The sequence below is a fragment of the Hippichthys cyanospilos genome, chromosome 16 (assembly GCF_059441005.1).
Source record: "Hippichthys cyanospilos isolate Australia breed blue-spotted pipefish chromosome 16, RoL_Hcya_1.0, whole genome shotgun sequence".
Lineage (NCBI taxonomy): Eukaryota > Metazoa > Chordata > Actinopteri > Syngnathiformes > Syngnathidae > Hippichthys > Hippichthys cyanospilos.
Window position 1 is genome coordinate 5612455 of NC_142384.1, and position 24116 is coordinate 5636570.

The 24116-nt window shown below is 36.9% G+C and overlaps 1 protein-coding gene across 1 annotated transcript; it reads right to left on the reverse strand.

The window, feature by feature from the left end:
• Nucleotides 1-4564: 4564 nt before the first annotated feature.
• Nucleotides 4565-9560, reverse strand: LOC148410279 (somatostatin receptor type 2-like). Its single transcript, XM_088436836.1, has 2 exons — nucleotides 9461-9560; nucleotides 4565-5799 (listed from the first exon to the last, which is right to left on the reverse strand). The coding sequence occupies exon 2, from the start codon at nucleotides 5770-5772 to the stop codon at nucleotides 4657-4659; it is 1116 nt and encodes a 371-aa protein (XP_088292962.1). The 5' UTR covers nucleotides 5773-5799; nucleotides 9461-9560; the 3' UTR covers nucleotides 4565-4656.
• Between the last annotated feature and the right edge of the window lie 14556 nt (nucleotides 9561-24116).

Here is a 24116-nt window from a genome sequence, read left to right on the forward strand (position 1 = left end):
AATGACACAAAAATGATGAAAATAGTGCAGAAGAGTTAAGGGGCGTATTTCTAATACGTCCGAAATTAATTGTACTGTTCAATGTAATGGAGCGCATCGAAAATGAGAGTACGCGGGCTTATACTGACACCTAGTGGCCGTTATTTGAAGAGGAATACATAATCCAAAATCAATCATTTGTTGGAATCAAGTATTTATTTAAACAAAAAAAAACTTTATTTACATTTTTTTTCAACATACAATTTCCTTCATCAAACATAGGTCAGTATACACAGTACATACATATAACAATTTGGGGGTTATGCCTCTTTCTTTCTTTCTTTCTTTCTTTTTTTTTTTAATACCTGAATACCCCAAGACTGCAGCGTTCCGCTAAACATACGTTGTAATTAAATTTAGAAAAATAAATCTAATGGAACATTTAACAACTACACCAAAATAAATGTTTCAAAACTAATATTTAATATGAAAAAAACAGATCCAGTAAAGAGAAAGAAAAAAAGTTGTCTTGATGATCAAAATTATTTTTTAAATTCTGACTTTGTTTTCAAAATATGTTGCCTAAAGTCAGAATTCTTTGTTTGATTTCATATTTTTGGCTTTGAAATGAGAATTGTGAGTGTAAAGTTGACTGAGGTAAGTATTCTCCGAAGACAGAATTATGAGAAGTGAGGGCCTTGCCATCATTTTTTTTTCTTTCCAGCATCCACAGAAGAATTCTCACTTCAAGTCAGAATTCACAGCTCACAATTTTCTTATATATCCGACAAAGTTAATTCTGACTTTATTCTTAGAATTTAGATTTTATTCCCAGAATTCAAGCATTCTCAGATTTCTGTCTTTCAAGTCTGAGTTCTCTCTTTTCAGAATTCATTCAAGTGAAAAATCAGACTTCTGACTTAACATTCCGAATTCTGGTTTCTTCTCAAAATTCTGACTTTATTCACTACAAAGTCCAAACTCAGAGAATGAAGTCATAAATCTTAGTTTAAAGTCAGAATATTGCGATGAGAAGTCTGCAGAACTCGTTCTAAGAATTCTGACTTCAAAGCAAATGAAGTCCGAATTCCAAATTTTAAATGATGAACTCTGGCTTTGTTTTCAAGTGAGTCAGTCTCAAGTCAGGAATCTGAGAATATGGTCAGAATTCTGTGAATAGGCTTTAAAACAAAAGACTTTAAAGTGAGTAATATGAGAAATGAAGTCAGAAGTCGTAAAGCCAGAGTTCTGAAAATAAAGTCCAAACTTTTTCCCCCCTTCACTGGTGTGAAACAATTACCTATAAAAAATAAATCGATTCCTTTGGATGGCAATGTACTGAATTTACAATTGAAAGTGATTTGTTCATATACCACTAGAAGGAGCCTGCAAACCACCTTTTAGATCATTTCTTTGGAATACATATGGCATCTGCAAAGCTGGCATAGGCCATCACACAATTTAGATTTTAGTGACCGTAACTCCTCCAATTAGTCGCCCTGGTTAGTCAAATAAATGCCTCCCTCAAACAGATGCTTGACAACGCCACAAACCGATGTCTCTTGTCAAATACGAAGGTACGGCAAATAGCCGTGCTAAAAAAAAAGCACAGTCAGCACCACAGTAGGAAATGAAGGGGACACAAATTCTATTAGTCATACCACAGAGTCATTTCTTGTAATATGATGCTAATGAATTATTTAGCGGAACTAACACTTGTGGTCACTGTTGCTATGGAAATATAGAACACTTCAAATGTGTCTTGCGGCCACAACAAAATGAACTACTACATTATAATGTCATTAGTCACGTTGGCGTGTCAAGTCAGGCAAAACATACACCCAAGAAAAAACAAAAAAAATTATTATATATATATATATATATATATATATATATATATATATATATATATATATATATATATATATATATATATATAACCAATTCAAACCCAATGTAAAATTCCAACAAATGTTACATTTACAGTCAATTAGGGAAAATCTTGTAGCCCTTGTCAAATTCATGTTTATAACTGCTGGGTGTTTAAAACAAACACATTTTCAAAAGTAAAATGCATTTTATAATAATTGTATTAGCGATCTCGTTAACAGCATGCACATTGAAATGGTATAATCCCGACGATATATCAAAAGATGGTTCAAGACTGGGCTGGCTTATCGTGTCCTTACTTAAAAAAAAAAAAAAGCTGCAAAACAGGAGACTGCATTTTATTTTGTCCAATTTTCCTACTTATGACTGAGTGTTAAATTATCATTCTAAAAAAAGTTTTATAAACACTAACAATCAAATGTTGACATTTAAAGCTTTTATGAGAAATGATCTGATTTAAAAAAAAGGGTTTTGTCTTCTATTATTTTTATAGTTATTTGTTTTATTTAAAGAAATTATACCTCAATAATTTCTCTCTCTCTCTCTCTCTCTCTCTCTCTACATCACACTGCACAACCAAATAAGTAACACTAAAATGCAATAAATAGCAAGCATTTAAACAAGTCCATTTGAAGTTAAAACATAACTATTCTCTTATTTCAAAATGCTTCATTTAAAAAAAAAAAACGTGGGAAGGTTGGATTTTCAGGTGGGGTTTCGACGTTATATTTACACAAAACTATGGTAACATGATTCATGCAAATAACCCAGTAGCTTCAAGGAAGTGTGTGTGTGTGTGTGTGTGTATGTGTGTGTGCGCGCACCATTCGCCTGAGGGATCATTCCCTAATGTCAACACACTTCGAGGAAAACAGTCCAGATTTCATTTATAGAGCTGAGCAAACATTTGCATGGGAAGTTTATCTGAGGAGAAACAATGTACTTCTCCTGATATCCCTCGTCGTCTGTCTTTGACGTCATATTTGCCCTATTTCAATTGCAAAGTACCGTCTCTAATCCTCGGTTTGGACTCCAAGCTCATCTGCAAAAGGGTACCAGGGGAAACTTAAATCCACAACGGATGGAAGGCTTTGGCTGGAATGAGACTCACGAAACAAATGCCAAAAGTAAATGCCACTCTAGTCTTTTCTCAATTGTTATATCTGAGAATAAGGATGGTAAACAGTAGACTGCCAATGTGGAGACTATACAGTGTACACAACTACGGCCCAACGACAGGGCAAGCGTACCGTTACATTCTCACTTTCAGGCAGTACTCCCTGATCGAAAGGAACACTTGGACACCCGGCTGGTAACTGATGCGAAATACTGTAGTTGGCTATTATGAAAGGAAGAGAAGATAGTTGAGTTGAGTCGCATCAGACGCTGGTCTGCAGCTCACCATTAAATACTTTGGGTCTCTACGAGGTCTGCAATCATGCAGGAGTTGTTCCTCCGACTCATAGCGAGGGGAGCCATGTCAAGGCCATGCGTCTAATCAGATTACGTGGGGGATCTGCAGGTCCAGAGGTCTTTAGGTCTTGGTGTGGTTGGCCATCATGTAGGAACCGACCTAACGACTAAACTTCAATGACCGGGACAACCATGTCAAGGCTAGGACAGGGTTCATGTTAGGTCAGATAGCAGGACATTGAGTATCTTGGGTCTTGGTGTGATTGGCCTTCATGCAGGATCAGACCTGCAACTCAGATCAGGTAGACATTTGCAGGTCACATAGTACTTAAGGTTCATCAACATACTTCCCTGGTAGCTGGGTTTTGCTAATGGAAAACTAGCGAGTAGAGCCACGTCAAGGTGAGTAAGGGGTAGCAAGTCATGTCTCCATGGAGCCGGCCATGATGCGACACACCTTTTTGGTTACCTCTGTGCTTGTCCTTCTTCCCTGTTAGTTGGCTTTTGGCTCTAGAAAAGGTATCAATAGCAAGTAAAGCCAATGCAAGGCTAGGGATCTAAGTCACGTCATGTAGAGATCTGCAGGTCACCGAGTACTTTAAATCTTGGATGTAGGACTTTACCTCATGATGCGCTCGGCCTACCTACCTGGGAGTTTGCTCATGCCAGTGGAAAAAACACAATAAAAAGCCACATCAAGGTGAGTATGGGGTAACGAGTCAGTTTATCCACTGGTCTATAGGTCACTGTTCAGGGTATCCATTGGGTTGTCCATCATGCTAGACTTGTCTTGATGGTTGTTACTTTGCTCTGACTACTTCCCTCTTAGTTTGGATTTTGAAAAATGTCAAGTAGAGCCACGTCTTAGCAAGTAAAGAAGGGTAAGTCAGCTCAGGTACTGGTCTGAAGGTCGGCATTCAACAGGGTCTCTATAGGATCATCCGTAATGCAAGACTTGTCGCTATAGCTGTTACTTCGCCTTCGCTGGGACTACCTCCCTGGTAATGACTTTTGCCACTCGAAAAGATGTCCGTAGCAAGTTGAGCCATCTCAAGGTAAGTAAACACTGGTACTGATTTGAAGGTTCATATTCACCAGTGTGTCTATGGAGTTGTCCATCATGTGAGACTTGTCTTTCAGGCTCTGAATTTGGTCAGACTACCGTTACCTCTCTGGTAGATGCCTAATCCGGTCAACATCTAATAGAACCAATTGAGTAGGTAATATAGGTACTAGTCTGAAGATTGCTGTTAAGCAGAGTCTTTCTGGGGTCAACCATCATGGGAGAACTGATCTCTACCTATCTCCCTGGTTTTTCCAGCGGATCAAAAATTTTACACCCACGTCAAGATGAGTAAAGTAAGCCAAGACAGATCAGATACTGGTCTGCAGGTCCCCATTGAGCAGTGTACTTTGGGTCTCCGTGGGATCAGCCATCATTCGGGACTTGTCCTGGCGGCTGTCACTGCGCTCAACCTCATCTAGTCCGCCAACCTTCTTGAGGCACAGAACATTCTGGAAGCTTTTCTTGAAGTTCTCTGACAGGAAGGCATAGAGGATGGGGTTGGCGCAACTGTTGGCGTAACCCAGCACCACCACGAAGGCGAAGGTGCTGCGCAGAACCGGCGTGGTGCTCAGCGTGCCTGTCACCGAGGTCACATTGAAGACATAGAAGGGCAGCCAGCACAAGACGAAAACGGCCACCACGATGGACACCATCCTCGTCACCTTCCTCTCTGAGCGTCGCCGCTTGGACGAAGAACTGACGCGGATGCCTGAGGATTTCACCTTGATGATGATTAGCAGGTAGCAAAGGCAGATGACCAGGAGGGGCAGGAAGAAGCCCAGGATGAAGGTGTAGAACATGAAGGCGGTGTAGTAGGCCTCTTGAGGCTCGGGCCACACGATAGTGCAGAAGCAATCGTCGTGTTTGGTGATGACGCCGCTGTAGATGACGATGGGCAGGTTGACCATGAGGGACACCCCCCACACCGCCACGTTGATGGTCTTGGCCATGCGGGGCTTGCGCCACTTGGTTGAGCGTATGGGATGCACCACAGCCAGGTAGCGGTCCACGCTCATCACTGTCAGGCAGAAGATGGAGGTGAACTGATTCAGGGAGTCAACCGTCATCACCACCCGGCACAGGACTGGACCGAAGGGCCAGTGGACCAGGGCCAACTGGATAGCAATGAAGGGCAGGCCCAGCATGAAGAGCACGTCGGCCACCGCCAGATTGAGGATGTAAATGTTGGTGACCGTCTTCATCTTGGCGTAGCGCAGAATGACATAGATGACCAGAGCGTTCCCGCACAGGCCCATGGTGCACACCAGGAAGTACATGCAGGTGATGACCACCGTGCTGGTTCCGTTGAAGCTCTGGTCAGTGTCGTTCCTCTGCTGGTCTGACTCGTTCGCCGGCAGGAAGCTGTCATACATTAGGTGCTCCGACATGTTTGGGAGGGATGACGGGAAGATCCAAGAATCCATGATGATCTCAGAATTATAATGTCCTATCTGCAATCACACAACAAAGGAATCCGTAAGTATTTAATCAATGGCAGAATTTTGTGAAAAATAGAACAGAAATATGAATTTTCTGGATTTATATTCCTTCCTTTTACCCTTTTTCTAGGAATGCCAATACAGAAGGTTCAACAGTTTGTAGTTGAGAGTCAGTACTACTGAAGTGTGGTGAGTCGGAAAAACTACAGCTAGGGAAATATTCTTATGTGTGATATCACTTATCCCTAGAAACAGATCATTAATTGTATAATTCTCGACATCTGCAAAAATTTATGAAAAAAAAAGCATAATTGCATGTCAGATTTACTTTGGAACTACATTTCTAATCTAGTGATATGTTAAGGCATTTTTCATTCAACAATCTCCGAAGATAGATCTTGTGACATCTGTTTTATATCTGGCTCAACTTCTGTAATACACAAAATAATGGCATGGTGTTCTGCAAAAAAGTACCTATAATCTGGCAATAAATTGCACCATGTTACAATTAATTTATTCTTAATTTGAAAAGGGAAAATGAAATGTTCCTGTCATGGCATTAAAAAGCACTCAGTTAGATTTAATAATTCTTGCAGAAACTTAAATATCCCATTGATTGTAAAAACATTACATTTACTGAGTCCAAATAAGACAAAAGATTAAAAGTAATCTTATGACGTAGATATGAATTAAATGTGACTCTTAATATGTATCCATTTATTATTCGTCCCTTCAAATAGAAAATCACTGGTCACTGATTAAATTCTTAACAATATTATTGAGTGATATGAAAAATGGAAACAATCTAAATAAGTAAATGGTACCAATTAAAAATTATTTTAATTACACATTTTAATAGTTCCCGACTTTTTTACCTGGAAAAAAATCTTGACTGACATTGCCTTTCCTCATAAAGCTTTTGTGCAATCATTTGCTGCTCTGCAGAGTCTATAAATATTCTAACTCCCAAGTTTTAGAGACAGCTGAAACATTTATGAATTATTGCTCTATAAAACTTACCCTAGCCATGCAGATCAACAGAAGTTCTCTGGTTCTTGTTGCTGCTCATTTCACCCTTTTTATTGGTCACTCATTGCTAGGCAGAGCACTGAATGACGTGGTCAACTAATAAGGTTAGGAATAGATGTTGTATGACAAAATCTTGCGAGATTAAAAGGCCACGTGAGGCGAGACGGCCAGGCAACGCTTCAAAATAAACCTTGCCATACCAAATAATGTATGGACATGAACACTATTACCGTATCTTCCGCACTATAAGGTGCACGTAAAAGCCTTAAGTTTTTTTTTTTTTAAAAGCTAATGGTGCGCCTTATATATGGATCAATATTGAGATTGGGATTTGTAGATAGGGAATAAACTGATAAAGTAAGATTTAACTGTTTCTTTTGTGTGTTTACAGTTGAACAAGGTTGCTCATATTGACATTGGGTTATTATGCTATTGAGAGTTTAGAGTTATTATTTGAGTTATTATTGTTATTACTTTGAGAAATATTATATTGTGGTTGAAAAAGTTTTAAAATATGTCATCAATTGGGGGTGCGCCTTATAATCCCGTGCGCCTTATAGCATGTTCACAAAGATTAGCTTCTAGCTAGCACTGCTTAACCACTCCCGTTGAGTCAATGCATCCCACAGCTTTTCAAAGAATGCCAGTGTGGATAGGAATGGTAGCAATAACATGAAATAATATCCCAGCGTTTCATTACACACCTATCTACAAATTCTAGTGGCTACTAATAACTTTTCCAATACACAACGAGCCAGTGCTGGGCCAACTGTCATCAAGGTAGCTTGCCGTGTACAATTTTTCATCAATTAACAATCTAGTACTGCAGAAATATATTGATCATATGTGCTACATATGTGTGTTATTATACTAGGTTGCACTGATTACTATGTATTGTAGGCTTTTGCTGATCATTTTCTCTTCTCTGGTACGTTTATATTATTATTATTTATTTATTATTATTCTAAAATACCACTGGCACAAATCCTAGGCCCCGTAACCTAATCTATGGGAATGGGCATTTTTTTAACAAAATATAAAAATATTTTTTAAAAAATACCCTAGACTGGTAAACAAGTAAATAAAATGCCATACGTTTTTTACCGGAAAGTTTATTTTGGCCGTTATTTGATATGACGGTTGAGGCAGAATTACGTGAAGATCACAGCTTTGTATTAACTACAAAATGTGGAGTCAAAATAAAACCAGCGCCACCTATAGGGAATGCAGTGCCAGAAGTCTTAAAAAACTGAGCCTTGGCTTAGAGCAGGGTCGTGCGCTTCCTTTGAGGATTATCATAGATTTTGCATGTAATTCCTCACCAGGACTTGATTGGCAACATGCGCGTTGAGGGCCTCTCAATGGAACGGTCTCCGTTGACTAGCCGAGACGGCACGTGTGTTCATTTACAATCAGCTCGTGCCCTGCCTGGGGAAATCACTTGTTACGTTCTCGCAGACTCCGTTTCTCCTCCCCCGGGGGAGGACGCGCTCTTTCCAAGCAATCCCTGTCTGACAGCTCAAGTCTTTGCTGACACATTATTCTTGGAGGTGGTGGGGGTTATAAGGGCCCAAGTCTGGATGTAAATGAGTCCAAGTTAATCGAATGAGGGAGAGCAGGTCTGGCATCATTGCATTGCCAATAAGGGCATTGCAATCACATTGAAGTGCACAATTGGGAATCTTACAATGGTTAGGATTCATTATGAAAGCACAACATTTTCTAACACACTGGAAGGACATTTTATGGGATAATCTCGATTTAACAGGATGGGCCTATTAGTAGTAGTATGCAAAGTGTATATTCGAAAAAGAAATACACAAGGTGTTGTATGTACTGGATAATGTTCAGGAATTTGTTTTTAATACTACTGTACACAATGTATATTAAAAAAAAGTTTGTTAAAGAAAAATACACGAAAAGGCTTTCCCTTAAGCAAGGAGATGTTCTTTTCTAGCTGAACATTATTAAGTATTATTAACTGTTTTAAGTCTTCTTTTATACAACAATATAGCATACTTTAAATCATTTCTTTTTTTTCCTCCTATATAACACTTGTGAAACACACACACATATACATACATACATACATACATATATACATACATACACATATATATATATATATATATATATATATATATATATATATACCCCTCATCCCCTCATGCGCAATGAACCCACATCAGCAATTAAAACTCATTTTACGTGCCAAAATCTAGAATAAGTAATAATAATTTCAAATGATTTGTCCACAAAGTTTTATGAAGTCCAGGAAGAGCAGGGAAGCTTTAACAAGATTGTACGCTAATTTACAAATGGCAGTTTAATCTAAGTGTCACGTCTGGGCATGGTGAGTTGAGTTGGGAGGAGGAAAAAGGGGACCCAAAAATGCAGGAAAACTGAAAAATACTTGGCTCAAAAGAGGAAGTTTTAACAAGGAAATGAGGCAGGACCGAACTGAGAGCAAAACTGGACCAAGTATCACCAGACAGGTGGAGCAAATCAAACTAACGAGAACGCAGACAAAAAAGCCAGACACAAGTAGAACAGAAACATGAACAAAACCCCACAACAACAAAAGCCAACCAAATATGACAATTGAATATGAATGACATCAAATGGCAAAAACATATTAACTCACCCAAAACGGCTGTCCCCAAGTTATTATAGTACAAAATCCACTCTTCTTTTTTTCCACAGAAGGACTTTCATGACTTGCTTGTAGAGTTTGTCTTTGCTTCATTTCCAATAATAAATCCTTTTGTATTGACATGGACGCCAATGCTGAAAGTCGCACTGCTTTAATATCCGATTTGCTCGTCTTCAGCCATTGTGGGTTTAAAAAAAATAAAATAAAAAAGCGCCTGCAGGTCTGGCTTCGATGTACATTAACGTTAGCTGGATGAGCAGCATGTTGTTTTTCTTTCTCTTTTTTTTAAAATAACTTTATTTAACTATTTCCACCATTAAACATGGTGGACCAATATAGCACCGCCTTCCTGCAGTGAGCATCCAATCCCAACACGTTCTACGTGAGGTTTCTTGAAGGCCTTTCTATGGGTCAATTGGCTATTGCAGCTGTCTAAAAAAAAATATGAGCCCTTACACAATACGTCATTGCACACTGCACAGAAGCCTTCAACTGTTCAATTGAATGCCCAGCACCCCCGGGCTCAGGCAGACATGAAGTCTGTCTGGCAACACACGTTAGCTGAATTTTAATTGGCTAAAAACTCTACACTAAAACTGCAGCACTTAGGAGGAGTGTAATCATATGGATTTAATCTGACACGAAAAGAACAGAATATGGACAATTTTATGTATAAAATATAGACATATACATTTTGTTTTGAAGCATTATCTGACTTCATTTAACAAATTTCACCAATAAAAGCAAATTAATTTCAGAGTGCAAATGCCACTTACTACTTAGTAAAGTAATTCATTGCTACTGTATTCACTCGACATCAAAATGTGCACATGGCTAATTGATATGGTAATTTATTCATGTTTAGCTTCAGTGAGGGAGGGTGGGGAACAGCAGGAGATGATAATCACAAGAAGTCGGTAAGTTTATTATTTTGATGATTTTTTAGAATCTTATTATCTCTTAAAATTTAGCAAAATATTTTGTTATGTTCCAATTTGCTTTTAATTTGATAAGATGAATGTACGATTCCTATCACAACGTTAAAAAAAAACATTAAATTAGATAAAAACACAATGGCATACATGTTTTGCAAAGGAGTCACTATTATATTTTCATTTAGCAATATGTTGCTTCATGCTTCTATTAATTTGCTCTCAATTCAAAAAGATAAAATAATGGTCTTCCTGTCACTACATAAAAATACAACATTAACTTGTATCAAATCCTACCAAGAGAAAGGTTCACAACATTTTGCAAAGGAGTTACCTGAACACAACTAAGAAATAAGTTGCTATAAGGGCCAATTAATTTGCTCTTGTTTTGAAAATAAAAATGCACCGTTGCTCTCATGCCATTAAAAGGCATCAAATTTGAACCGTAGAAACACTGCTAAAATCTCAAGTACTCCCTGAAATGCTTTCCCGTATCCCATTGGAGAACAGGTCCCTGAAATAATACATTATCTTTGAAAAATATAATAGTTATACATACTTACTTACTTACTTATACTATAATATTTCACTTATGCTTAATATACCAGGAAAATTACATATTGAATCAAAATATGTGTCACGGCATATTCAATAAACATGCAAAGAAAATCAATTTTAAAAAATGATCACAACACACAAGGATGCAATCATACCTACGTGCAAAAACATCACTTTCTGGATGAAGTAGTCCTCCACTTCCCAGTGTATGCGCTGTCATTGTAAAAAGCTCATTTGTATGGATAAAAAGGGAAAAAAAAGATATGCACTTCTCTAATGCGCACGCACAAGTGAATCCTGCCGGAGAGTGCGGAGACGTTTAAGAGAGGATGCGCGTGCACCGGAGAGAGAGCGAGAGGGTGCACATGCACGCCAGCAAGTGCCGGCGGTGCCGTTCATGATGTGTTATAACAAAACACACATTGGAAAATAATACAGGAAGCGTGTTAAATTTTAAGCAGCGCAGTGGACCAGATCAGTGATCCAACTGACAGCTCATCAAGTGTGCAAATTCTTTCAATTATCATTTAATCAGGTGATAAAAATAAAAATCATTCGCCAAAGATCTGTTTTTAATGTGCTTGCAGGGAATGAGTTAACTGTCAAGTTTAAACTTACTTGATCTCGAATGCCAGTAATGTATAATGTCCTTGTATTATATTATCCTTAAGAGGATAAAGAATATGTGCCCGTGTGATTGTGTGATTTTTGTTAAAATGATGTATTTGCTTAGCCCCTCTTTTTCACTTACCATTGGATGTTAGCATTAAGCTAGCACTTTAATTTGACAGTATACATTGCTGATAACTGATTTTTGCATTTTTTTTAAGAAGTCACAGAAGGTTCCACGTTCCGTTTCAGTACTCAATCCAAATGTACACTGATGTTATACAGTACACTCGATTACAAGTGTACGGACGTGGGCTGAGTGAAGTACTCACCTGCTGTGGCAGGCATGATGCTATTTCCAGTTTAAAAAAAAAAAAAATCATCTTGTTCGGTGCTTGCTGCTGGGACAGCCAGGTAATATTTACACAACTTGGCCAAATGGGCAAAAGGATCCTCCTTCCTAAATAAATACACCGGTCTTTTTAGAGACCCATTCCTCAAGTAGACATGAGCTGATATCAGTAGATTCTGTCGGAAATATATTTGTAATAAGATTACAGCTATTTTTTTTCATTGAACACAGTTACTTTCAAACAAAATATTAAACTTTTGTTATAAGAAATGTGTACCATATTTAGTACAAATGGATAGATAAATTCATAAATACAACCACATTCTTTTTTTTTTTTTAACTGTTCTGAGTCAAACTGCCCCGTTAATGGTAATCTATTTTGAAAACAAACTTCCTTCTTATCCTGCATGTATGTCAAAAAGGTAAGGAAAAAACAGGCATATGAGCACGGAGCAACTCGCAGAGTCACGCACACTGACCGCAATGTTTGAGCAGGAGTTTTTGTCGTGACGTGAAAAAAATGGCGTAAAGAGGGGACAAAAAAAAAAACGCGGTCAACATCGTAAGGTGAAAAAAATCCAGGGACGTCGTAAACTGGGGGTCCACTGTAGTATTGTCGAACTGCACTGCGTTTCCATGGATGCCCACTGTAAGGTGCGCTAGACTGAAAAATAATCCTCTAAAACAGGGGTCACCAACGTGGTGCACTGGGTAGCCCCCCGATTATTACATGAGTAGCCTGCAGACCTGTTCTGCAAGTGATAGAACATTGTGATTTTTTAGGAATTTCTAGGAATTTTACTAACGATTATGCATATTTGACCTACTGTATACATTACATATTACACTTGATTTACATATTACTCTAGCTGTTTCTTAATTATTGTGAGGAATCAATAACATGATCACGGTCTTCACATAAACTGGTAGCCCTTCATAATACTACTAAAGAAGTAGCTCTCAGTTACAAATAGGTTGGTGACCCCGCTCTAAAATGACATATTTCCAAAATTACTTTAAAATTACATTAAAATTATGCTGAGGTTAATTAAGCTTGTTTGAGCAGCACCAGCATGATTATGTGTTTTGAGCAAAAATTAGCACATAAATTTGAAGTCGCATTTTGTAAGATACAATAAGCATCATGACTTGATTCAATGGGTAAAATTTCGTCCAATGACATCCCAGAAGTGGCAACATAATTAAAATTCTGCGTAATTATTGGTTTAGATATGCAAGTGTCATGTCCTCCAAAGTGATGCTAAGGTCCAAAAGGGTTAAGACAACAACGTCCTCATCCTCCATGCATGCCAAGAAGGTAAAAAGAACAAAAAAAGCTATTGCCATCTTTTTTTTTTTTTTCAAAAAGATGACTTGTCAAGTCAACTCTGCAAGCAGCCAAACATATTCTACCTGTTTAACACTTTCAGTGCCATGGACTAGAACTTTCATCTTTTAAATTAGTAATAAAAATAGTAAAATTTTCTTTTTTTATGGAGGATAGCTGACACCCTTGACTAGTATTTATCTAAGATTAAGTCATTTGGGCACTCTAGTGATAACTGTGAACATTGAATGGCAGTGTTTTCATCCACACAACTCATATTTTTCATACTTGTAATTCTAAGTAAGGAAGGGAAGTCAATCTGTCATATGATATGATATTCTGTCAGCCTCAAAAGATGAGTGAAAATGCTTAATATACTCGGCACTCTAGAGGTCGCATTTTCCGATAAAGCTTGGCAACGAAAGAGTTAAATCATTACCGGTGCAAAACGTCAAAACGGTTAGCCGCCCATGCCTTGCCTCGGCGAGGCGGGAGGGATCCGACCCCTACAGTATGCCCCGCCCATATGAACAGGTCTGGCAGATTGGCACCTGGCCGCATAAGTGTGATACCTTGGACACGTTTTAAGCACAGTGAGCGTTTATTAAAGAACAGAAGAGCGAATTTCTTCATTTGCTTTCTAAGGAGCCAGTTGTGATTAGTAGCTCCAGGGCACTAACCAAGCACTGATTAAACTTCTTGTCCTCCACAAATTGAAAAACCAATTTGTCCCCTGAAGCTGCAGCGAAAATAGGCAAAAAATAAATAGATGCCGCACTTTTGCAGTAACTAGAGTTATTAATTACAAATGGCCGGCGGTTCCACGATTTATTGTGCCACGGCCTTAAAAATGCACTTCGGTTTTCCTCTCATCCGCTATTAGTGAGAGCATCTGTTTATAGATGAGCGTTATCTCACTTCCTGTGTCAGCTGTTGTCCCCAAATTGATTTTTTTGTTGAAGCACACAAAGCCAAAATTGGAAGCAACTAAGTGTATGTCTGCGGCCAACACATTTCCAAGCACTTTTTTCTCAAATGCGTGTCCTCCTCACATACTGTGCACATAAAATGCATCTGGCTGCTGAGATAACGACAAGCCGAGCTGACCAAAGCTCCAGGAGACAAGATTGTGTCCACGCAATGTTGATTTGCTTCCTGTTTTTGCTTTTACCTTACCTACCTACGTAACAGCACAGCACAACTCTTATCATCACGATAAATCCTTGGCCTTTTTTATCATCACAATAAATCATTTTAATTGCTATGAAATTAGCTATGCAATGTTTCCAAATGACACGGAATTTCTGTCATGGATATTGTCAAGTGTGTTTGTTTACGCACAGTTTTGACAATTAATTGTTGACTAAAATTTACTAATGTTTCACCGTCATTTTAATACATGAATTATTGAGCTTGATTATGTAATGTTCTAGCCTTGATTTATTCATTTTTATAGTATATATGGGGATTTTTTTCCTGACGTACTAATTTTTCACCATGTAATTTTAATTGAATTTAATTCATTCACTTTTAGTTATTTTAATTGATTATACATGCATTTTTAACTGACATTTACTACAGTTTCAACATGTCATTTTAATATACGTATTAGTTTTGTCATTATTTAATTTACAAGTAATAATGTATGTAGTTTTTATTATACATTTTTACTATTAATTTCTTGACTATCATTTAATAAAATTTCAGCAAGTCACTTTAATACAGTTATTGTGATTATTTGACAGAGTAGTCATACTTAAATTTTTTTTTTTATTCATTATGATGAATTTCTTGACACCATTAAGTAGTTTATATGAGTAATTTTAATATAGTTAATTATGTAATTGTTTATTTGATACACTAGTTATACTTTATTACTTTATTATTTTAATTTATGTTGAAGATTTTCTTGATTTCAACATGTTATTTTGATATATTTATAACTGATTATTTCATACACTGGTCATTCTATATTAATTATTGAATTTTTGTGATTAATTTTTTTACTAACATTTACTAAGTTTGTGACATATTTTAATGGTTGTGTAGTTATTATTGTTTATTATCACTTATTATTAATTATTTCCTTTTGAAACTAAATTCCTACTCATTTTTTTGTAGTCGTTATTTTATTGTTCATTTTCCTACGAATTACTTTTGCAATCATTTTAAGTGGTTCATTCGGTTTGATTTTATTTCATGTGAAGCTCTGTTCCACAGAAGGGATGACAGCAGCGGCTATTTCAATCTCATCAGGTTTTGTTCAAAATTCGCATTGCAAGGAAATTCCCCCACAAATCAGTTTCAAAACAATTCAAACTGTATCAGAATTGTCCTTATCCAGACTTGAACAACGTGGTCAACGTGAAACCTGGCCTGCTTCAAGCTATTTTCATTTGTCTCGTATTGACTCTGATAATGGACAGCTTGTGGGTTTGCGTGGACAATGTCCACCTCCCCGGATGTGTGTCTTTTTAGCTATATTAATTTTATTTTTTTTGTGCTCCCTAAATGTCACGATGCTGAGCTTTTCACTGCCTGGACAATGTTATCATTGAACAGTGTGCCCACAGAGCTTTTCTGCTCCACACACTCTTTGTGTTCAGTCAATAGTGTGCAGGCACCATAATGCTTTTGTATGATTATGAAGACTGAAGCAACGTTGGCGTTGTTTCAAAATTGGATTTGGTGTATCGCATGAAATTTTATGAATTAGCATAATTGGTTTTAAAATAATTACAGTGGGAACAAATGCCTTATCCACTAGGGGCATTATAACACTGCCATATGTAGTAATTGAAATGCGTTAAAAAAAATAGTCAAGGCATTATTTTCTGCTATGGATACCTCTTTATTTAGTCCAAACTGTCAGGAAGAAGTCAAGCTATCCATACACTCCTATTTTGAAGTACCGTATTTTCCGCACTATAGGGCGCACCGGATTATAAAGCGCACCCTCAATTAATGACATATTTTCAAACTTTTTACATATATAAGGTGCACCGGATTATAAGGCGCACCCTCAATTAATGACATATTTTCAAACTTTTTCAAACACAATATAGTAATACTCAAAGTAATAACAATAATAACTCAAATAATAACTCTAAAGTCTCAATAGCATAATAAGTCAATGTTAATATGATCAACCTTGTTCAACTGTAAACACACTAAACAAACAGGTAAAGCTTACTTTATCAACTCATTCCCCATCTACGGATCCCAATATAAATATTGATCCATATATAAGGCACACCTGATTAAAAGGCGCACCATCAGTTTTAAAAAAAAAAAATAAGGCTTTTAGGTGGGCCCTCTAGTGCGGAAAATACGGTAGATTCAAAAGCAAAAAATTCCCGAAATCAAGTTTAATTCGTAATTATGTTAATTAAGGATGCTTAAAAATGCGTTAAATTGTATCCTATGGCAGTGATCTCCAACTATTTCATCAGCACAGACCGGTCAGCGCTTAAGATTTTAATTGGGGGCTGAAAATGTACAAAAATGTACACAAATTACATTGACTAAGACAGACATAATGACAACTACTATTAATTTCAATACAAAACGTGAATTAGAGGTAAATAAGTTCTTATCAATGCAAAACGTTTGCATATGCTAACATATACCAAAAGAAAATACCTGGCACAAAGGAAAATACTAACGAGCTAAATGCATACAAGGCAGCACTATATAACATGCTGAAGATGAGAACTGACATTAGCTAGCATGTTGTCCTCAGTAGCAATTTACGACAACATTCTTACAAAGAATGTACAACTTACAGAAACTCGTGGCCCAGCTTTCACAGAGGCAAAACAATGCCCGTGTCACCGACTGACTACTCTTAATTAAAGCCACGCCATCTTTCTCACCATAAAATGTAATATCAACAGCGGCCAGAGGCGGCGCCAAAAAATAAAGATCAAGCCTAACAAAGCAAAAGTGAATGAACTTTTTAAATAAAGCAGTTCCAGAACATTACTATTTGGGCGGCAAGCAGCAAAAAATGCTAGCATTAGCGTCTAGAAGCACTCAACTGTCCATATAGGCTGGCAAGGGGTACCTTTTACTTTAATATAATGGACATAAATAACTCGATTGACATAGTTGCCATTCCTACTGATCACTTTTTAGTAAACTAGGCTTAGGCAAATGCGATGATTTAGGTAACAAAAATCCTGTGGGTTTGAAGTCACTTTGGAGAGATATTTTTTCAAAATGTTACTCATTTTTCGAGAGTTTGGAAATATTAGTGATACTTTTCTTTTTAAATCTAGTCTAGACTTGGGTGGCTCAATGCGTCACCAGTCAACCGCCGAGCTTGTTGGTCGCACCACGTGGAAAACATCCCAACCGGGAAAAAATAACACCAATTGAAAAAACAAAAGTTGCGAGTTCTCATTTATTTGAGTTTGTTGAGCTGGTTGTTTCCATGTTTTCTCTCTGAGAGCAAAAGTTGTCACGTGTTTAACCGTTCATGCGACTGTGCTTCAAAAGAAGAACTTCAAAACAAAAGCTTACTAAGGCAAAGTCAAACATGACTTGTTATGGCTCTCCTCACAATGCTTGGCTCTTTTACTGCAATGCAGTGGCTTGACATTCTCCATTTCCTGGCAAAACTCTTGTCCAATTCCCATTAGTTACCCAATAAATGTTGCGGAGTGTTGGCTGTTGGAAACGTAGCTCTCGGGGCAAAAAAAAAAAAAATAACGTTTGGGCACCCCTGATTGAGACAGTAAACCAGGGTTTGAAAATGTTTAGCTTTAACTCTAGGAAATAATTTTAGGATGTGAAAAAGTGTTGTCTTCTGTATTCATAATTGTTCTTCAACCAAGGTAATATACCTTATATTTTGGACTATAACTCACTATTTTTTTATCAGGTTTATAGTCCAGTGCGGCTTACTTGCAGTTTTTTTTTCTTTAACTGGCTTCTGTAGAATAATCTCTTGTTAAACAAAGGGTGACAGAAGAAAACGATTGCGAAACATTGAATTTGAATGCCAATACTAAACACAATCAAGCATGCTACTATTATGTTCGTGCAATATTCTAAAAATCATGTTGGTGTGTTGGTGCGGCTCTCATTTCTAAATGTGCAGGCATACACGGTCCGTGTTGGAGGCCTGATGTTGCTGTAACCAAGCAGTTAGAAAAAGAAAAAAGTTTTAATTTTTTTTGGCCTATTTTAGGCTCTGGTGCGGCTTATCGCATACATAGATTTTCTTTTTTACCCATAGACCTGATTAGTGAATTGGATTTTCAGTAGAATATCCGAATAGACAAATAAATAATGCAGTCCTACTATATACTCAGTGAACTGCAGCAATATTTTTCACAGAGGATAAAGAATATATATGCCTGTGAGAATTGCAATATCATATGTCTACAATAACAATAGTTATATAATTGCAAAGCTACTTTTAAAATGAACCTAAAATGAAAACCTGTTGCTTATCCAACAGATCCAACTCATCTTGCACCTCTTAAATTTCTTGTTTTTTTTTCTTTGTTCTATTTTATGCTTGCGAAATAAACCAGATTCAATTCAGACTGTCACTTTGAAGCAATTTGCAAGATCAATTGGAGCACAAGCAGCTAGTGTCCATGAAATAGAAGACACAGGCGAGCAATATGAAAGCTATTATAAAACAAGGACAGATGGTTGTGCAAAGAGATCCAGCACAATAGGCAAGCAATATTAGAGAACATGAAGGTTACTTTTTCCCGCATCCGGCACGGACGCCTGCGGCGGCGTGTCAATAAAGCGGTCACACGTTCCTAATGAGTGCTGAATATTTAACAAACCGGGAGCGCATTTATTTACTATGGAGGCCTCGCGCCGTCAAGTCTTTAATGGCACGTTTGTAAACGTGTATTACGATTTGTCAAAAATAGATGAGGGGGGATTGAATCCGACGCGACAGATGATTGAGGCTCATCGGTACATACGGTATGGCAGTGTGTTGATTGAAACATGGTATGGCAATGCTTTGATTGAAACATTTTAAAAGGGGACGTATGAAGAAATAGTTCCATGACTTAAAGGGACAATGTGTAAGATTTTGACTACTTTTCTTACGGAAAACAGAAGGTGCTGCATTTACAATTGTCAGTTGCTATAACAGACATGGCAGCCTATGGAGGTATCATCCCCCACGTAATATCATTTAATGATAACTAGATCTACTAATATTTTTAAAACATATTGCTGGCCGTTACGAACACATTTATTTGTAAGTTTTTGAAATTTATATTCATTTAATTTACACCATTTTAATGAAAGTTGGTCTAAATCTTACACATTGTCCCTTTAAACCGATTGCATCCGGCTATATTCTGGTTTTGTGTTAACCTATGATATATATATATATATATATATATATATATATATATATATATATATATATATATATATATATATATATATATATATATATATATATATATATATATATAAAATATGAAAATACAGCAAATGTTTTTTAACTGGTCTGACTTAAAAGGAAGGAAAATAGCAAGAAAAATAGCCAGGTAAACCTGCAATAGAAAAGGTTATGGTCATAAATGAAAATAGTCTTTCGAGTTAAGCTGTAATAACTGTATCGCAATGTGTAGCGAGGGAACATTCCAGTTCAAAACATTTGAGTGTTTTTCAAGAATTTATCCTTTAGCATTTGTTTAACTTTGCAGCTGAGAAAAAAGTTACTTTTTTTCAGTTTTTTTTTTGAATGTTAAATATATGTTTATGTTCTTTTATTTTAAAGAGTGAATAAATGAATAAAATCAAAAAATAGTTTTCCAAAATCTTTTTTTATTTTTGCCCACCCCATTTAAAGAATGATTAATTAAATCATTAATTTTATCCGGTCCAACTCTTAATTATCCATATATCCAAACAAGCATCAATCAAAATCTTCGAATAATCCGAATGTAATCCTAATATTGTATATTATTAAAGGACAAAAGGTTAATCTTCCATGATCATCTCAATGTAAATAACCAAAGGATTACTTGTTTTGATGAATCAGAATTAATCAACAACCCAAATCTCATTGTGTTGGGCATGCGAGCACAATGATCCTCCTCACCCCACCCACCTGCGACAATCTCTCCTGCAATCCAAAAGTGTCGCCATGGTGATGGAAAAAGAAGCACCTAGTTTTTTTTTTTTTATTCTAACAAGCGTTGCACAAGGGATCACGATATAATGGCGCTGCCACAGTCGCCGGCAAAGCGTGACTCGATGTAGCTAATCAGAGCGGACGTTTGGAGAGCCAGGCGACTGCAGCGGCACTTGAAGCCCGGTCAAGATGATGCTGCTGGGATGGGACATATATATATATATATATATATATATATATATATATATATATATATATATATATATATATATATATATATATATATATATATATATATATATATATATATATGTTTTTTTTTGTGCTTGTAGCCACGGAGACACTGAACGTTCATAACGACTCTACAATTCCACAGTTTGATTAAACTCATTCAATCCCAAAAACGTATTTATATGTGTTTACAAAGTCCAGACATCCAATCCCACGTAATACCGGTAATTAACAGATATTTTTTTTTTTTTGTTAAATAACAGGGAAAAGAAGTGTTTCTATATAGTGTTCTGTACAAACGAATAAATAATAAAATAATCTGGGTCTGAAAATATGAGAGATACCTCAAAAATATCTGGGAGTGAATGCATTAATTGGGCCTTCGGTGGAGACTTGCATGACTTTTAATCCACTTTTCTATACCATCACATCAAGACAATACATTTGTTAGGTTGTTTTTTTTTAAGTTATTTGATTTTGTTTACTGTATTTCTTCTGTAAGGATTCTTCATTATTCATGTAAAAAAAAATAAAAAAAAATAAAACAAGTATAAATCACACATTTGAGCTCATTCAATCCCAAATACATTTGTTTATCTTTTTTGGTTTGGCTAATGGGGTTTCTAAAAAATGGGTAATTAAGTTCTAAAATAATTGACTACTACAGGTAGGTACGTACTGAAATAGTCCATTACTTCAGTATTTAAGTGCTACAGTGCTTTTTGTTTTAGGTATTTAAGTACTGCAGTAAATGATTTAAGTAATTAAGTATGAAATCAATCAATTACTTGAATACCTAAGGTACTAAAGTAATTGATTTTTTATTCAAGTAGTATCGGCTAAAAAAGGTATACTCGAAAAAAGAAATGCCTACTGCTTCCACTTAAGGGGGAAAAAATGTAAAAATACGTCTTTAGAATTGAATGACACATTAAATGAAGACATTTTATTTTATCTTTGTTAATTAACTTTTTTTTTCAGTTTACTGTAGATCTCAAACTATAAGGCACACTGGATTAAAAATGGCAACAATTCTAAAGATGCCTAAACGGACATTGTAAGATTGAGACCGTTTTTTGTTAAAAAGGAAAGAATTAAATGATTATAAATATCAAAAACCGATAAATAAATGTTCTTAACGACCAACAGTATGTTTTAAATATCATCGTAGCTCTAGTTATCATTAAATTATATTACATGGGGGGGGGGGGGGGGGGGGGGGGGGGGCACTTCTCCGGAGGCTGCCATATTTGTTATAGCTTCAGACAATGATAAATGCAGCACCTGCAGCACCTCCTGCTGTAATATTCATTCAGTAACTGCTTCATACTTATTGTTCATTTGAGAAGAATTTGTTTTTAATATTCCCACTATATAAACATGGATTAAGACGTATTACTAGCTACAGTTCTGACCGACCAATCAGAGTACAGGAAAATGCTGATGTCATCAAAGGCAATGCTGTAGCCCTGTGAGAACCAATGTGAAATTTGATTTGTCAATCAGTCCTATGGCTTTTATAATCTAAGCTAAACATGCCAGTTTTTTGACGAGCAGCTCAGTAAAATGTGATTTTCGACATCCATACCCGTCTAAGGCAGTGAATGTTTTCAGAGTTATTGTGTGACAAGACAGATTTGCATTATTATTAATTTACAGCAAGTGATGGTTTTTCATTCTTCAATGTATGCTAATGACGTAAAGTGAGAGCTAGAATAATTAACTAAATTACTGGCATACGTAAAAATGGATCTTTGACGTCTATATCCGTCAATGGCAGTGATTGAGTGAACTGCTGATGTGAATAGCTTTGATCCCGCCCTCCTAAATTACTTTTCGTACGTAATAGACTTGCGGATGCCGAGCTGCCATTGTAAGCGTTTTAAGTGCGTTCACACTAACCATTAACATGGACGCCAAGATGCGCCTCCCGAGACCACTTACTGGTGGTGGTGGGCTCACTTTTGCTCTTCTCTTTAAATGCAAATGCGGGCGGTGGGAGGCGGCGCAGGTGCCGACTGTGCCGAGGGTCGTTTGAATGCAACACCCTAAGAAATATGATGTAACCGTATATATGTGTACGCTGTATTTCTTTGAAGGCTTCAGGGAGCACTAAGGCAACGGAAAATAATGCAATCTGCTCTTGCTTCATTTTGTGATTGGATTCTTGATTGGTTTTTATTTCTCTGTATATCGGGGCTGCATATAATGGACTTGGACCTTAATAACGGTGGGGAGGGGGGCACTTTACCGCAATGTGCACACATACCTATATATATATATATATATATATATATATATATATATATATATATATATATATATATATATATATATATATATATATATATATATATATATATATATATATATATATATACATGCATACCTTCATGCGGCAGCTGAACGAACACAAAATGACCTTTTTTTGGAAAATATTAATGAAAAAAATAAGTTATTACATTACTGTACTTTCACAAATAAAAGAAGCACATTTTCTTGTGCGAACACAAAATGACCTTTTTCTTGAAAATATGTATGAAAAAAATAAGTTACTACATTACTGTACTTTCACAAATAAAAGACGCACATTTTCTTCACCAATGTAAAGGCCAAAGGTAGGGGTGTGTCCTATAAACAGTAACTTACAAGATGAGATTGTGCAGCTTGTGTTTGCTGAGGTTGTTACGGCTTGCATTATTTTCAATAAAAGAGGCTAGCAGACTGAGCCAAAGTCCGAGTCTACCCTTGTTCCTACTCAGGAATATTACAAAAATTAGAAGACGGGAACATGCTGAAAATATCTACAGTAACTTACGGATAGATAGATAGATAGATACTTTATTCATCCCCGTAGGGAAATTCACATTTCCAGCAGTATCCTCAAGTCGAGATATAAAATATGAGAAATAAAATACACAAAGATACACATAAGTCCAGTACAGAAGTATACTTAAGGTGCTTGTTAACAGTGTAAACAGAATAGTGTGAATCGTTGGAGTCTAGTGCAAGTATAATTAAGGTGCTTGTATAAAGTGAATAGTGCAGTGCAGAGTATGAGGTTTAGAGTTTAATGTGAGCTTTTACTGCCCCGGGTGGAGTTGAAGAGCCTCATGGCATGGGGGAGGAATGATCTCCTCAGCCTGTCCGTGGAGCAGGACAGTGACAGCAATCTGTCACTGAAGCAGCTCCTCTGTCTGTGGATGATGCTGTGTAGTGGATGTGTTGGATTGTCCATGATTGATAGCAGCTTGTTTAGCGCTCGTCGCTCAGCCACAGTTGTCAGACTGTCCAGCTCTGTGCCCACAACCGAGCCCGCCTTCCTCACCAGTTTATCCAGACGCGAGGCGTCCTTCTTCTTGGTGCTGCCTCCCCAGCACACTACTGCGTAGAGGAGGGCGCTCGCCACAACAGTCTGGCAGAACATCTGCAGGAGCTTTTTGCAGATGTTGAAGGACGCCAGCCTTCTGAGGAAGTACAGTCGGCTCTGTCCTTTCCTGCACAGAGCTTCT

Bases quoted from the DNA above. Each gene is read 5' to 3' on its own strand.
- LOC148410279 (XM_088436836.1), bottom strand. From the start codon at position 5,772: ATGGATTCTTGGATCTTCCCGTCATCCCTCCCAAACATGTCGGAGCAC.